This window comes from Candoia aspera, chromosome 4, assembly GCF_035149785.1.
Source record: "Candoia aspera isolate rCanAsp1 chromosome 4, rCanAsp1.hap2, whole genome shotgun sequence".
Taxonomy (NCBI): domain Eukaryota; kingdom Metazoa; phylum Chordata; class Lepidosauria; order Squamata; family Boidae; genus Candoia; species Candoia aspera.
This window is the reverse complement of record NC_086156.1, coordinates 117,578,497-117,591,685: the sequence shown is the minus strand read 5'-3', so window position 1 is coordinate 117,591,685 and position 13,189 is coordinate 117,578,497. Positions and strand designations below refer to the sequence as shown.

Here is a 13,189-nt window from a genome sequence, read left to right as displayed (position 1 = left end):
ATCACTTTTCTAATCTCACATCCTTAAAGGAGCTTGTGACTTCATCTCTCACTGCACCGGGGTGGGTGGATCCCGCAGAGGAAGTGTCTGAGTAAATCAGGCCAGGTCACTTTTGGTTAAGATGAGTGAGGGAGAGAAGGAGGGGGGCAAGTGTGAGCCATCCTGGCCTGGCATGATCTCCTGGGGAAGACGAGTGACTTCTCGGCACACTGCTCAGGAGCTTGCTGGGAGCAAAATTGCGCAGCTCTATTTTAGGATTTGTAGCAGACTCACAAAGGAAGATTCGCTCTTTCCAAGGGTTTCACCCCACTCCCCATCCTAACAAAGAAATTGTTTCCAAGGTTTTGCCCCCTGCCTTGTGCAGAAGTCTGGCCAGCTCAGCACAAGAGGTACAAGAAGTCCTCACTTAACAACCACAATGGGGTCTGGAATTTTGGTTGCTAAGCGAAGCGGTCATTAAGCGAATCCAACCTGATTTTACGAACTTTTTTGCGGTGGTTGTTAAGCGAATCACCATGGGTGGTAAGCGAACCATGTGGTCGTTAAGTGAATCACACCATTCCCCATCGATTTTGCTTGCCAGAAGCAGGCTGGGAAGGTTGAAAATGGTGATCACATGACCACGGGATGCTGCGAAGGTCATAAATGCGAACTGGTTGCCAAGCTCCCAAATTGTGATCAGGCGACTGCGGGGTCACTGTGACGGTTGTAAGTGCAAGGACCGGTCATAAGTTTTTTCCAGCACCATCATAAGTCCAAACTGTCACTAAACAAATGGTTGTTAAGTGAGGACTACCTGTAGTTACTCTGTGGAACCCCCTCCCACAAGACAAAGCAGTGGTCGTTGGCTTGCGTGGCTTTATGAAAGAGGAAGCCACCGGTTGTTCGAGGCAAGCTGTCTGTGGGCACCAACCCGACACCAACTTTTGCCTTCCTGGGCTCAGTTTCTGCCCAGAATGGAGAAGATGCTTTTGCCGCCCCCTGCATTCCACTCTGCCTTGTCTTTTCCTCTTGTCAATTTTAATTTTGACACGCTTTTTCATTTCCTCCTTGCAGGCTGCATCCTCAAATCTTGCTCCAGGTGTTCTATCGGTGGGTTGGACCAATGTCTCTGGACCTGGGCAACCCTTGAGATGGGTGGACTTCAACTCCCAGAATTCCCCAGCCAGCCCTGCTGGAGTCCACCCATCTCAAGAGTTGCCCAGGTCCAGAGACATTGGACTGGATGACTCTTGTGGTCCCTTCCCAACTCTGCCGTTCTGTGATCCTTCAGTTTCCAGGCACAGTGGATTCCTAGCTTTGCAACTTCCCTCTCTTTTTCTGTCCCCTTCCGGTGTGGCTCCCTTTCTGCCTGGTCCAAAGTGGTCCCTGTTCTGCAGGGTGAAAGGGAATCTTGATCGGTCCCATCAATGAGGCATTTGGGGACAAGTTCTCGTCGTGGGAAGAGAGGACCGAGATGGGAATCCTTAGCAGAATCAACCTCGGGAGGGCTGGGCCACTGGGTGCCCCCCACTGGCTGGTCCGCCACATCAGGGCTTGTCTTCTGCTCTGAGGGGTGGGAGCTGAGCTCTCTAAAGGACCCTGGGCTGTTCACCTTCCCAAGAAGGAGTGGGGGGGGAATAGTTACTATCACCTGCTAGGCAGGGCGCAGAACCCTTGTGGAGCTAGGAAAGAAGGCTTTGCTCCCCATTCACTGCTTCTCCTGTTTCCCAAAGCAAAACACAAAACGGGGGGTGGACTAGACGACCTTCAAGAGCCCTTCCAACCCTATGTTCTATGAACTCCAACCTCTGTGATATCCCTCCTCACTTCTAACCATTAGGATCCCCATCCCCATAGAATTGGAGTCAGGGCCATCCATGGGGGGTGTATCAAAATTAAGGCCCCCCTCCCTTCGCAGCCCCCCCCAGCCCCCACCCTGACAGCTCTGTGTTTTCCAACAATACCACCCGGCCTAGCCTGAAAGTCAGAAATTCGCTAGGGTAAATTGGGAGAAAGTGAAGAACCTGGCATCCTCCTGCAGAGAAAAAAAGGCTGGCAGACAAATACGGGTAGTCCTCACTTAATGACCACAACTGGGACCGGAATTTTGGTTGCTAAGCAAAGCGGTAATTAAACAAATCTGATCCTATTTTACATCCTTTTTGCAGCAGTCATTAAGCGAATCACCACAGGTGTTAAAGTGAACCACGTGGTCATTCAGTGAATCATGCGGTTCCCCACTGATTTTGCTTGCCAGAAGCCGGCTGGGAAGGTTGAAAATGGCGATCACGTGACCACGGGATGCTGCGACAGTCATAAATGCAAACCGGTTGCCAACCGCCCAAATCGTGATCACGTGACCGCGGGGACGCTGCGAGGGTCTTAAGTGTGAGAACTGGTTGTAAGTGGGTTTTTTCAACACTGTCGTAAGTCTGAACCATCACTAAACAAATGGTTGTTAAGCGAGGACTACCTGTACTTTCAATGCACCAAGAAATGGGCTTTTGTTTCAGACCATGCCCGGACCAAACATGGCATTGAAGAACTCTGTGGATATAGAGGGATGTCCGTGGTGAATTTGGACATTCTGATACAGCCTGACATTTTCCAGAGTCGGCTAGCCAGCGCGGTGGTCCGATGACATCTGGAAACATCTGGCTGGAGGACCCTGATGCAGCTGCAAGGTCCTTGTCCCTAAGGAGACAAAAATGCCCGCAAATGTGTGCAAACGGTCTTGGGTTGTATCACCCACAGCGCTCTTCCTGCCGCAGGATGTAAGCTTCCACGGAAAGGAACTTAACTCTCAGGCCTTTTGAAATATACACCCGTGCACTTTAGCCCATCCATTTATTAAAATATCTACAGGTTGTGCTTTCGGTCTGAACCAGGACTGGATTATATGCTTCACCGAGGGGAGGTGAACACATTGTTGCTGTGCTGAAAGAGATCAGACGGGGCTGCTTCGGCCTCTCCAAAGTCAGAAGGGTGAGATTTTATTTTTATTTATTTATTATTAAATTTGTCTACCACCCATCTCGCGTATGATGGCTCTAATCCAGGGTTAGGTGATGTAACCGGGCTGGTGGACACAGACTCCTCCAGTTCCCCAATTTTTTAGAAATTCCTCTCCCCCTGCCACCCCCATTTTTTGGCTGCATCAAAGTCTGTGACTCTCTCTACTTACTACAATTATTTTTTTTTCAGGGAGGGGGAATGAAGAAGTTTCCACTAGGGGTGGGGGAGGACCACGTCCACCAGCCCAGTTGCAGGCACTGGATCAATCTGAACAAGGATGCCATGATGGCACACTGATTCTGCAGGGACCAAGTCACCAGAAGCTAGCAGCCCTCCTCGGAGCCTGGAGGAAGGTGCCATCAATGCCAAGTCCCACAATCGCCCATCATCTGGGCGCCGACCTGTTTAGCAGCAACGCTGTCAACAATTGCACCCTGCCCAAACTTGCAGCCACAGAAGTTCTCCCATAGCAGGGCCAAGCTGCCACAAGACGTGGCAACAGCGCAGGGCAGGAGGAGAGAATGTGGGAGATGGAGGCATGGGCGCCAAAGTCTGGAAAAATGGCCCTCTGGCAAGAGGGGTGGGTGCAGTAGCTCGGCCACCCCTTTAGTGCCCATCGTTCCTGTTGACTTCGCCTTCGTCGCTCCCGGGGCAGCTGTGTGCCCAGATAGAGTTGGCCCGGTATTGGGCAGCATCGAGGTCCAGCTCCCGGCCCTGCACCTGGATGGCGCTGAGGCAGCCACGGAAGAAATTCACCTCCTGCGATTTCTCCTCTCCTGAAATAAAGATGGATGAGGGGCATAAAGTCAGAACCATTAGGTCCCCACCAGGGAATCACCCCTGCTCCTTGCAATGCATCATCAGCATGTGGAACTCTCTGCCACAAGATGTGGCAAATGCATAGCTGTTCTGCAGGGTGAGATTTTGTTTTAGCAGGAGGTAAGGTCAGGTCTGGCTAAACAGTGCCCCCCCCCCCGCCTCAAATGGGGCCCTTCATATGATTCTGCCATTCGTGGAAGACGTACCAAATAACCCCCCAATGACCAGGCTTCCCATCCTGCTCAGCCAGATCTGCTGCAGGCTTTCAAACTCTGACTTGGGGGTGGGCTTGGAGATCTCGGTGTTGCCCAGACGCAGCTTGAAGGAAGAGGGGCTGACGGAAAGGAAGACGAGGGTGTCCAGGCAGCCCCCTTCAGGGAGAGGAACCAGGAGAACGGTCTTGTTACCCAGCTCGGCCGTCAGATCCTTGGATGCAGAGAGAGACCACAAACCAGGTTGAGGGGTGGGATGGTTGAGCGCACGGTGCATGCTCCCCCCCTCCAAGAGAAGGGGTCCTTGGCACTCCCTGGGACGGTCTCAAGTCTCCACATTGGACCTTTTTCGGGATGGCAGATTTCCCCAGTCCCCCCAAAGTTCCCCAACTATTACATTGCAACAGTGTTTCCCCTGCTGGCTGGGGAATTCTGGGAGTTGAAGTCCACACCTCCTCAAGGTGCCAAGGCGGAGAAACACTGCATTACAAGCTTCACCCATCCTACCCTCTGCTCTTTCTTGGGGGGACTAACGGGGGGTGGGGGGGGAGACATTTCCATCACCAACGGTATCCCAAAGTACCCTACACTGTAACAGCCTTGTGGATATAATGCCACGAGGCACTCCTTCAGGTCCAGCTCATTTGCTGATTCTCCAGAAGTGGTCAGAAAAGTCAAGATGGCGACGCCTGTGACCGGGTGATGGAAGCCCACCCCCTCTTTTACATGCAATGCACGGAAAGGGGCAGGCTTCTCTGCCGTGGTTCTGGTCGCCATTTTGACTTTTTTGACCCTCCCGGCAGACATCCCTGTTGCTGACGAGGAATTCGGCTAGCCAAGATCCAACCTATCTGGCAGGCACCCTAATGGGCAGCCAGCTCTTGCCCCTTCTGCTATAAGCCAGCCTAGGGGGCCTGGATTTCTCCCCCCACCCTCCCCACCCCCCAGGTCTCACCATGTGCTGCAGGGCCAAGCGCAGAAGTGGGCTTTGCTTCAAGGCGGAGACGGCCAGGAGGGTGCTCTGCTGCGGAGCGGCCCTGATCCGCAGCTGCATCGAGAGGAGCCAGCTCCCGTTGGCCGGCCTGGGGCCGCTGGGCAGCGCTGGAAGAGAGCGGGCCAGAGGGGTGGGGATGTCAAGGGGGCCCCTCCTGTACGGCTGGAACAACAACGGCGGGGCCGACGCCAGTCCCTCGGAGAAAGGCGGTGGAATCCCCCTGCCAGGCAGAGACGGACCCAGCCCTCCCCATCTACAGACTCTGGAGCCCCCGGTGCCCAGCCCTACCTGACAGTGCAAAGACGGCCTGCCCGTCTCCAGGGAAGAAGCTGCCCCGCTGGACGGTGACAAAACAGACCTTGGTGTCCTGGTCCGCCAAAGAAGTGCCCTCATGCCACTCCAGGCTCTTGTTCAGCCAGTCCCAACGCCTCATGCAGCCGTCCAGGGCCGGATTCAGCTGCAGCACCCGGCGGTTGGGCACAGGAGAGGGGCAGAGGGGAGACAGGCAGCAGAAACAGAAAAGACCCCCTTGTTATGGCGATCGCTGCATTTTGCCCAGGGTGGAGGTTGCAGTGCGGTTTTGTGGGGAATCCATGGCAGCAAGGGCCAGAAGAACAAGGGGCATTAGCATTATGCTATTATTCATATAGGCAGTCCTCACTTATCAACCACAATTGGGACCTGAATTTTGGTTGCTAAGCAAAGCAGTCATTAAGTAAATCTGAGCCAATTTTATGACCTTTTTTGCGGCAATTGTTGAGCAAATCACCGCAGGCATTAAGTGAACCATGTGATCATTAAGCGAATCATGCAGTTCCCCGTTGATCTTGCTTGCCGGAAGCCGGCCGGGAAGGTCGAAAATGGCGATCACGTGACCACGTGACGCTGCAACAATCATAAATGTGAACCGGTTGCCAAGTGCCCGAATCATGATCACATGAGCGCAGGGACACTGCAATGGTCATAAGTGTGAGGACTGGTTGTAAGTTGGTTTTTCAGCCCCGTTGTAAGTCTGAACCATCACTAAACGAATGGTTGTTAAGTGAGGACTACCTGTAATTGTTCTATGCTGTTCATTATTATTATTATTATTACACTACTGCATTAGTATGATTTTTGATATTAGACGACAAGTATTTGTGTACCACTGTTCATCTAGCAGTCATAGAGAATGGATCATTGTGATTTCCCGGGGAAATTGCTGATCCTCCGGGTTCTTCAGTGAGACACCAGGGACTAAGCTCAGATTCCTAAGCAGGACAAGCCAAGGGAATTTGGCACACAAGGTGGAAAAACTCAGAGGCAAGCCTTGCACTGCAAAAATCCCACAACATCCAATTAAACCACAATCGAATTTGCAGCCCTGAACTGGTCTGAGGTCTGAGGCTTTCAAAGGCAAAAGCCTTTATTTAGTTATTTTATTTATCTCCTCTTCTCTTCTATTCCAAATGCAGTAAACTCTGCCATAGCATGATATGCAAAGCCAGACACTCTGGTTTGTAAATTATGCTCTACAGCTAGTTGACCAGGTTGGATTGCTCAAACCATGGCTGGAACAAGCAGGGAGTAAATCCCCGTGCCCACGGGGTTTTAGATGGAACTATTTCTCAATCTGAAGATTGCAGTGTTTTGGGTGAAGCCCAAGTTCAAATCCTCATTTCCCCCATGCTGACTCTGGATCAGTTGTTACCTTGCTACCCAACCTACCTCGCAGGGCTGTTGTGAAAATAGAACAGAGGGAGAGAGGATGAGACTCAAGTGCCATGTTTTGGATTAGCGGAGAGCAGTGTTTCTCAACCGTGGCAACTTGAAGATGGGTGGACTTCAACTCCCACTGGCTGGGGAATTCTGGGAGTTGAAGTCCACCCATCTTCAGGTTGCCACGGTTGAGAAACACTGGCTTAGTGAAAAGATGGGATGATGCAACCATGGGAAAGGAGTCCAAGCTGGGTCCAAAGGGGGCTTTCGGATGTTTTTGGCCTCAGGCCACGTACACCAGAGGACAGGAGGTCCGTCTTACCGGGGCCAGCAACTCATGCAGGGAGATAAGCATGCCTCCCACGCCAATGCGCATCTGAGAGGTGGGGCGACTGACGATCGGGTGGGAGACGTGGCTGAGCGTGAGGTGGTCATCTCCATCCACCTCCAGCATGACGCCGTGGCCTTCGTTCTTTACCACGATCTGTCCAGGGGCAGAGGAGAAGCAGCGTTGGAGAGGGGGGAAGAGGGCGACCGCTTGGCCCTGTGGATCAGGGCCCCACAGGGGGACACGAACAATGTGGGGGGGGGAGTGAAGGGGGTCGCCTTTTTCATAGCTGGTCCGAACTGGGCAGCCCCGTGGGATCGCTCTCTGAGCTTTGAGCCCCAACAAGCCTACAGCGGACAACTGCTGCTGTGCACAGCTGGAGAACCCCATGAGATACCAGATTAGAATTTAATTTCTTGGCCAGCACATTCGTTTAATTTTCGGGGAGCCATGCAAATTCATTTAGTATTTCAGGGGCTTGTGGGAGCACCAGGTGGGATTTGAACGGCTGGGGACTGAATGTGCCCCCAGCTGGTGTGGCTTGCAAACGAGGGTTTAATGTGATGCAGGAACCCAGCCCGTTGTGGCTTATTCAATAAACCCTGGTTAAATAGGCTCAGAACCATGTCTGAACCTAACACAGAAGACTGTCATTTGAAAGACCCTCGCCTCCGACCTGGAAAATGGGTTTTGGAAAGAAGAAGAGAGATTGGCAAAGTGGCAGCTCTTTCTTCAAAATGGCATCAGTTATGCCATTTGCACAATGACATCATGATGCAGATGACATCACTTGGTCCCCCTCACTCTCCCTCCCTTTCTCTTCATGAGAACCGGGGAGGGGCTTGTCTGAGACGCTTTCTCAGGTTACACTTCTGGCCCAGACTCAGGCCTCTTTTATCTGACCATCCTGTTGGTTGGGGCTGTTCCTCCTATCCCTCAAGGCCATTCCCTCTGGCTTCTACAGCAGTGTTTCTCATGGCTGGCTGGGGAATTCTGGGAGTTGAAGTCCACACATCTTAAAGTGGCCCAGGTTGAGAACCGCCGCTATAAGGGAACAGCCAGGAGTGTCTGCAGGTAAAGCTTTGATCTCACCATTGTGGCCATTTTGACTTTTTTGCTCACAACCAGCCGAACCCCCAGGAGCAGGCCAAGGAAGTAAACCCTTGGCCTTGGGGGAAGGAGGCCCCCGCTGACCCATTTTGCCCTCCCATCCAAAGAAATCTTGCCTGCCTCTAGTAGCCTTATGATGCTCCAGGTATAGTTGGACAATAAGTCCCATCATCTCCAGACAATGATGGGAGTTGTAGTCGAGCAGTAACCCATCTTACCCGATGCCACTGGCCATCATCGAGACGCCGCCCCCCGGAGACAGTGATATTGGTCAGGGTGTTATGGATCTGCATTTCAGGCTTCCCCCGACGCAGCGCCAGGACAAACCAGTCAACACTGGGGCTGGTGTCCCCGTAGAAGATCACCCCTTCTGGGTCGAAGGTGCGGAAGTCAAATGAGGAAGCTGCACTGGGTGCGGGGAACAGGAAGGGACTCAATGGGGGCCCCAGGGGCACGGTCTTCCTGCAGACCCCTTCTAGCACTTGGATGGGGGAGACAAGGCACAGCCGGGTGCCTGGGATCACCCGCCATCTTGATTCCTCTTCTACACCTCCCTGCCAGCCCTCCAAGGCAGACCAGACTTGGAAACCGAAGCCATGCCTGCTAATACTACTTTTATCATACTGTTATAGCAACAGAATCTTGCAACTCTGAATGCACCTCCCCTGTCTTTGTGAGAACTGGGGAGGGTCTGTCCGAGTTGCTTCCTCTGGTTACAGCTCTGACCCGGACTCAGATTTCTTTTATCTGACTGTCATCTCAGTTGCAGCTCTTCCCCCTGATCGTCAAAGTTATTCCTCCTTCCCATTACACTCCCCAAGCTAGTGCCTTCAGGATGTGTGTGTGTGGAGGGGGTGGTGGACTACAGATCCCACCATCCCCAGCCCCGCTGGTTTCTCTCCTGTGGGGCTCCTTCAGCATCTCCAAAAGAGCCTTTTCCCATTTGCTCTGAGACCTCACCGGGGACCGGGCACAAACTCCGTTTTTTCCCACTGGCCTTGAGGGCACGGGGTTCACATCCTGGCAAGCCCTTGCAGCCCCCAGAAGGAAGCCACGCTCCGGGCCAGTGGCTCTCGCCCGAGATCCCGGAAGCTGCTTGGCCAAACAGCCTCCCGGCCCCCTCCGAGGCTTCCTTCCTTACCTCGTCACCGTTTGCAGATCAATGTGCAGGGTGGCGGTTGGGGAGGGGTCGCCCCATCTCTGTCCCAGGTTCAGACTGCCGGCTTCTACAGCGAAGCCTTTGAAGCAGAGACCCAGCTGGAGAGGAAAAGGGGCAGCCGTCAGCCTGGGTCGGCCGCCAGGGGGCGGCCTCGCCCCGCGGAGAAAGGGGCCGCGCAGTACCCGAGCGCGCCGCTAGGGCACCCGAGGAAGATGCGCGGCGCCGGATGGGCCACGCGGGGGCAGCCTTGCTCCGTGGAACTTGCGCGCCTCCCTGCGGAACGCGCGGCGGGGGGAATTGGCCGTGAGGTCAGCAATTTTGCCCGGGGGTCGCTAGGAGCCGAGAACGACTTGGAGGCGCCGCCCCAGGAAGGAAACCTGGGCATCCTAGCGCTGCTGAGGGTTTGGGTGGCGGAGCGAGCCAGAGGTTCGCTCGCTCGCTCGCTCGCCCGCTCGCCCCGTTTCCGTTTGCAGAACGGCGGCTTGAGAGCCGCGCAGGTCGCCCCCGAGTCAGCCGAAAGCCCCCTCGGTGCTGAAACGCGCAAAGCGAGCTCGGGCGCGCGCCGCGTCCCGATTCCGCCTCTCCCGAGCCTGCCCCGTCGCTGCGGAAAGCCCAGGGCCGCTGGATCCCGCGCGCCTGCGAGACCCTGGGCTTTATCAGCTGCAAGGGAGAAATTCAACAGGTGAAGCTGCCCCGGGATGGAGAGCTGCCTGTTTTATGTTTGCCATCAAGCAGTTGGGGAGATGCTGTGCGCCTCACCTGAAGAGAAGGCAAAGCTGGGTTCAAGCATGTTCTAAAATTAATTAGAGCTTTTTTGCAGGGGCAGCTGTGACATTTAAAGCCCGCCCCCCCATGCCTTAGTGCAGCAGGGCCTCCCCTGTTGGGACCCAGCCTGCATTCCTGATGTTAACAGTGGCCCTCCTTTGGTCAGACCAAGGGAGAAGCAGCAAAGGGGAAAAGGGGAAAAAGATCCGGTACCGCCCGCAGCCCTGCAAACAGCTGTCAGAGCGTTCCCAGATACTCACTCAGAGGCTTTTCTACTTCCGATAGCTGAACGGAAGCCCCTGTGGCCAGGCTGCCCGGCTGGCCTTTACCGAGGTCTCTGGCCATAAAGATAGGGAGGAGGTCTGCATTGCCTACCACCCGCTGTGCCAGACTCACCTTCGAAGCGTCACCCTCCTCAGCTTCCTGGATCCTGTCCCCCATGGCCGAAGGGGGGCCGAGGGCCACCAGCAGGAACAGCCAAGTGGCAGCTGGGAACATTGTTGGGAACAGCGCAGCAACCCGCAGGGTTCAGCACAGACTGGAAAGAGCTGCCAGGACAAGCTGCGGTCAAACTCCAATTGCCCTGCTCCCTCTAGGCTCTTGTTGACTTAAACTCTCTAGGGGTCAAGGCCCACAGCAAGACAGAGGGTGGGCAGGGGGGATGCAGACTTTGGCCCCCCAAGTCTTGCCTAGCTGGACAGGGTGCATGCTGCTCTCCAACGTCTTTGCAGCAGAGCTGCCTTTGGGGAACATTACCATCTTCCCCGCCAGGCCGAACGGCCGACCTGTCCCTTTCATTCCAAAGGGCTGTTTGAACAATGCCAGGAAACAGCCCTGACCGCGCCCTCCAAAGTGGGGAAGGGGAAGTCAGATTCTGCCTTGGGCAGGGGGTTGGATTAGATGACCTCCAAGGCCCCACACGGCCTACAGTTCTGGGGGAAGCTTTGCACAAAATCTCAGTGGCCCAACTGGAAGCTGCTGGACACGTCAGGCGAGAGCGGTGAAGTCAGGCCTTTGGAGCGGATGGCCGGGGAAGCGTGAGGATGAGTAACGGGAGGTCAGCCCCAGATGGCCTGGCTCGGCAGCAGCGGTGCAAATCTTGTGCAACTCGTTGGCAGCCAAACTGATGCTTTCGGGAAATGCTGCCTTCGTCTCCCAGGGAGGCAGAGATGGCACGATTCTCCTCTTCCTTGGCACACGCAGCTCAGGCCCTGGATTTTCTTTCACTAGTGGGGAAAAACACTGCCTGCCTTTTAGAATTTGCATTCTGCGGTGGCGAACTTCCTTTCCTCCCCCTTCCCATTTCCAGTGCCGCGTCCTCCTGCCTTCCTCCCCCCAGTCCCACTCTACTGCTGTGCCCTGGGACCCCCAAGGGATTCCTGTGTTGGCCTCCCCGGCCTGGCTGATGCTTCACCAAGCGAAAAATCTACACAGCACAAACAAGGCTGCGTGCAGTCCCTTGTGCACTTCCCCTCCTTGGCATGGCTGCAACGTGCTCTGCATGGTGCTGTCCCCAAGACCAGGTGGAAGCCACAGCTGGTCCCAATCAAAGGCAGCCAGGCAAAGCCGGCTGGGGAATTCTGGGAGTTGAAGTCCCCACATCTTAAAGTTGCTAAGGTTGGGAAACCCTGCCTTAAACAATGCCACCTTAAAGCAATGGGCCAAGGTGTTTGTGACCCAGCTGGCCCACGAGTGGAAGATTTTTATGCACTTCCCCAAGGCGTTCATTTTTTATACCTTTGTATTCTCAGGCCTCCAGGTAAGGCTAATGCATAACACATGCGCACACCTCCCTTGGCATGAACTAAAAACCTGTGCCATTGGCAACACGTGGGCCTCTCAGCCAGCAATCCACACCTTTCTTGCACTTTTGGCAGCGGGGTGAAAGGCCCGTCATCTGGGAGGCGAAGGGCTTGTTTGCTCACCATTGCGACAGCACCAAGGGATTAGCAGTGGGGACAAAGATCTGGCCGTTGTGGCCCCAGAGAGGGGCTGGCGGGGATCCGTGCACTGAAACCAACAGTGTGGGGAGGCAGGACTGGAAACCGGGGCAAAGCTAGAAGAAACCAGTCACAGATTTAGGGCAGATGTTGTCATTGGGGAGCGTGTTCATCTACCACCTTTGAATAAAATGGGTTCGTCAGAAAAGGCGCTACTGAGCTCCTGATTCTTGGCCAGGCTTCAGGAGAGCCTGGCTCAGCCCCCACATCCTTTACTTAAATCCCCCTCCCCAATCCACATGTTGGAGTTTTACACTGACCCCTTTTAAATCAGCAACCTCTAGAAAGGGGTTCTGTTCCTCCAAGTCACCCGCCATGCATTCTTTGCAGCGCCCGATTCTGTTTGCAAGGCCCGACTCCCCTCTTTTTTCATTCATACACCCCCCCTTTTTTCCACCCCAAAGGTGTCCCCCTTCCAGCTAAACAGAGCTGGGATGGACAGGACTGGTTAGGGTCCCTTGGCTGCTTCCAAACCCCTGTGCTTCAAAAGACTGCCTCTGTAAACCAAGCAGCTTCGCCAGAGGTGTGCGAGGGTCTCCCCAGCAACTCCTTTTGTTGGCCAGAGACTTGGCCAAAGGAGCATCCGACAACCCCAGGACGCCAAGGCTGGGCCGGGGAGGCCTTTATCATCCCCGCTGCAGCCATCGCCACTTGGCTTTGCCATCAATTTTGAGCACCATTGCAACTAATTTAACTGTTCCCAGCAGAGGCCACGGAGGATGGATGAATCGCTGGACGATCCCGGATCGAGGGCTGCTAATTTTGCGCAGAAGAGGGGCGTTTCTTGAAGGACAGAACCAGCAACTGCTCGGACAGGGACATCCAAAAGGTCGAGGTGGGGGCCGCGCCTGCACCCCTTTATTTGTGCATTGGATGCCCCGCCTGCAGAAAGGGCCAGGCATCGCTGGCGTGGCCCCCACCTTGACTTTTCTGACCCCCCCCCGACCCCCCTACCAACCCACAAAGCCATGGTGGCTGGACACGCTTTTCAACAGTGTCACCATCAGCATATAACTGTCATTTTTATTCTGAAGAAGTTATTTGAGTTACACACAAAGATGCAGAAAGATAAATACGGTAATTGTCTAACGGACTCCTCACACTGTC

At 54.5% G+C, this 13,189-nt stretch overlaps 1 protein-coding gene across 1 annotated transcript; it reads right to left on the bottom strand.

The window, feature by feature from the left end:
• Positions 1-2,959: 2,959 nt before the first annotated feature.
• Positions 2,960-10,635, bottom strand: SHBG (sex hormone binding globulin). The gene is made up of 8 exons (XM_063301683.1): positions 10,479-10,635; positions 9,300-9,415; positions 8,377-8,566; positions 7,043-7,204; positions 5,311-5,479; positions 4,984-5,129; positions 4,023-4,242; positions 2,960-3,773 (listed from the first exon to the last, which is right to left on the bottom strand). The coding sequence occupies exons 1-8, from the start codon at positions 10,578-10,580 to the stop codon at positions 3,604-3,606; spliced, it is 1,275 nt and encodes a 424-aa protein (XP_063157753.1). The 5' UTR covers positions 10,581-10,635; the 3' UTR covers positions 2,960-3,603.
• Between the last annotated feature and the right edge of the window lie 2,554 nt (positions 10,636-13,189).

What these genes read in the sequence shown, in the direction of transcription:
- SHBG (XM_063301683.1), bottom strand. Translation starts at nt 10,580, where the DNA reads ATGTTCCCAGCTGCCACTTGGCTGTTCCTGCTGGTGGCCCTCGGCCCC. An exon ending in GGCCGTCTTTGCACTGTCAG is followed by an intron (nt 5,130 to 5,310) that starts GTAGGGCTGGGC and finishes GCTCTCTTCCAG; the next exon opens with CGCTGCCCAGCGGCCCCAGG. An exon ending in GGTCATTGGGGGGTTATTTG is followed by an intron (nt 3,774 to 4,022) that starts GTACGTCTTCCA and finishes TCTTTATTTCAG; the next exon opens with GAGAGGAGAAATCGCAGGAG.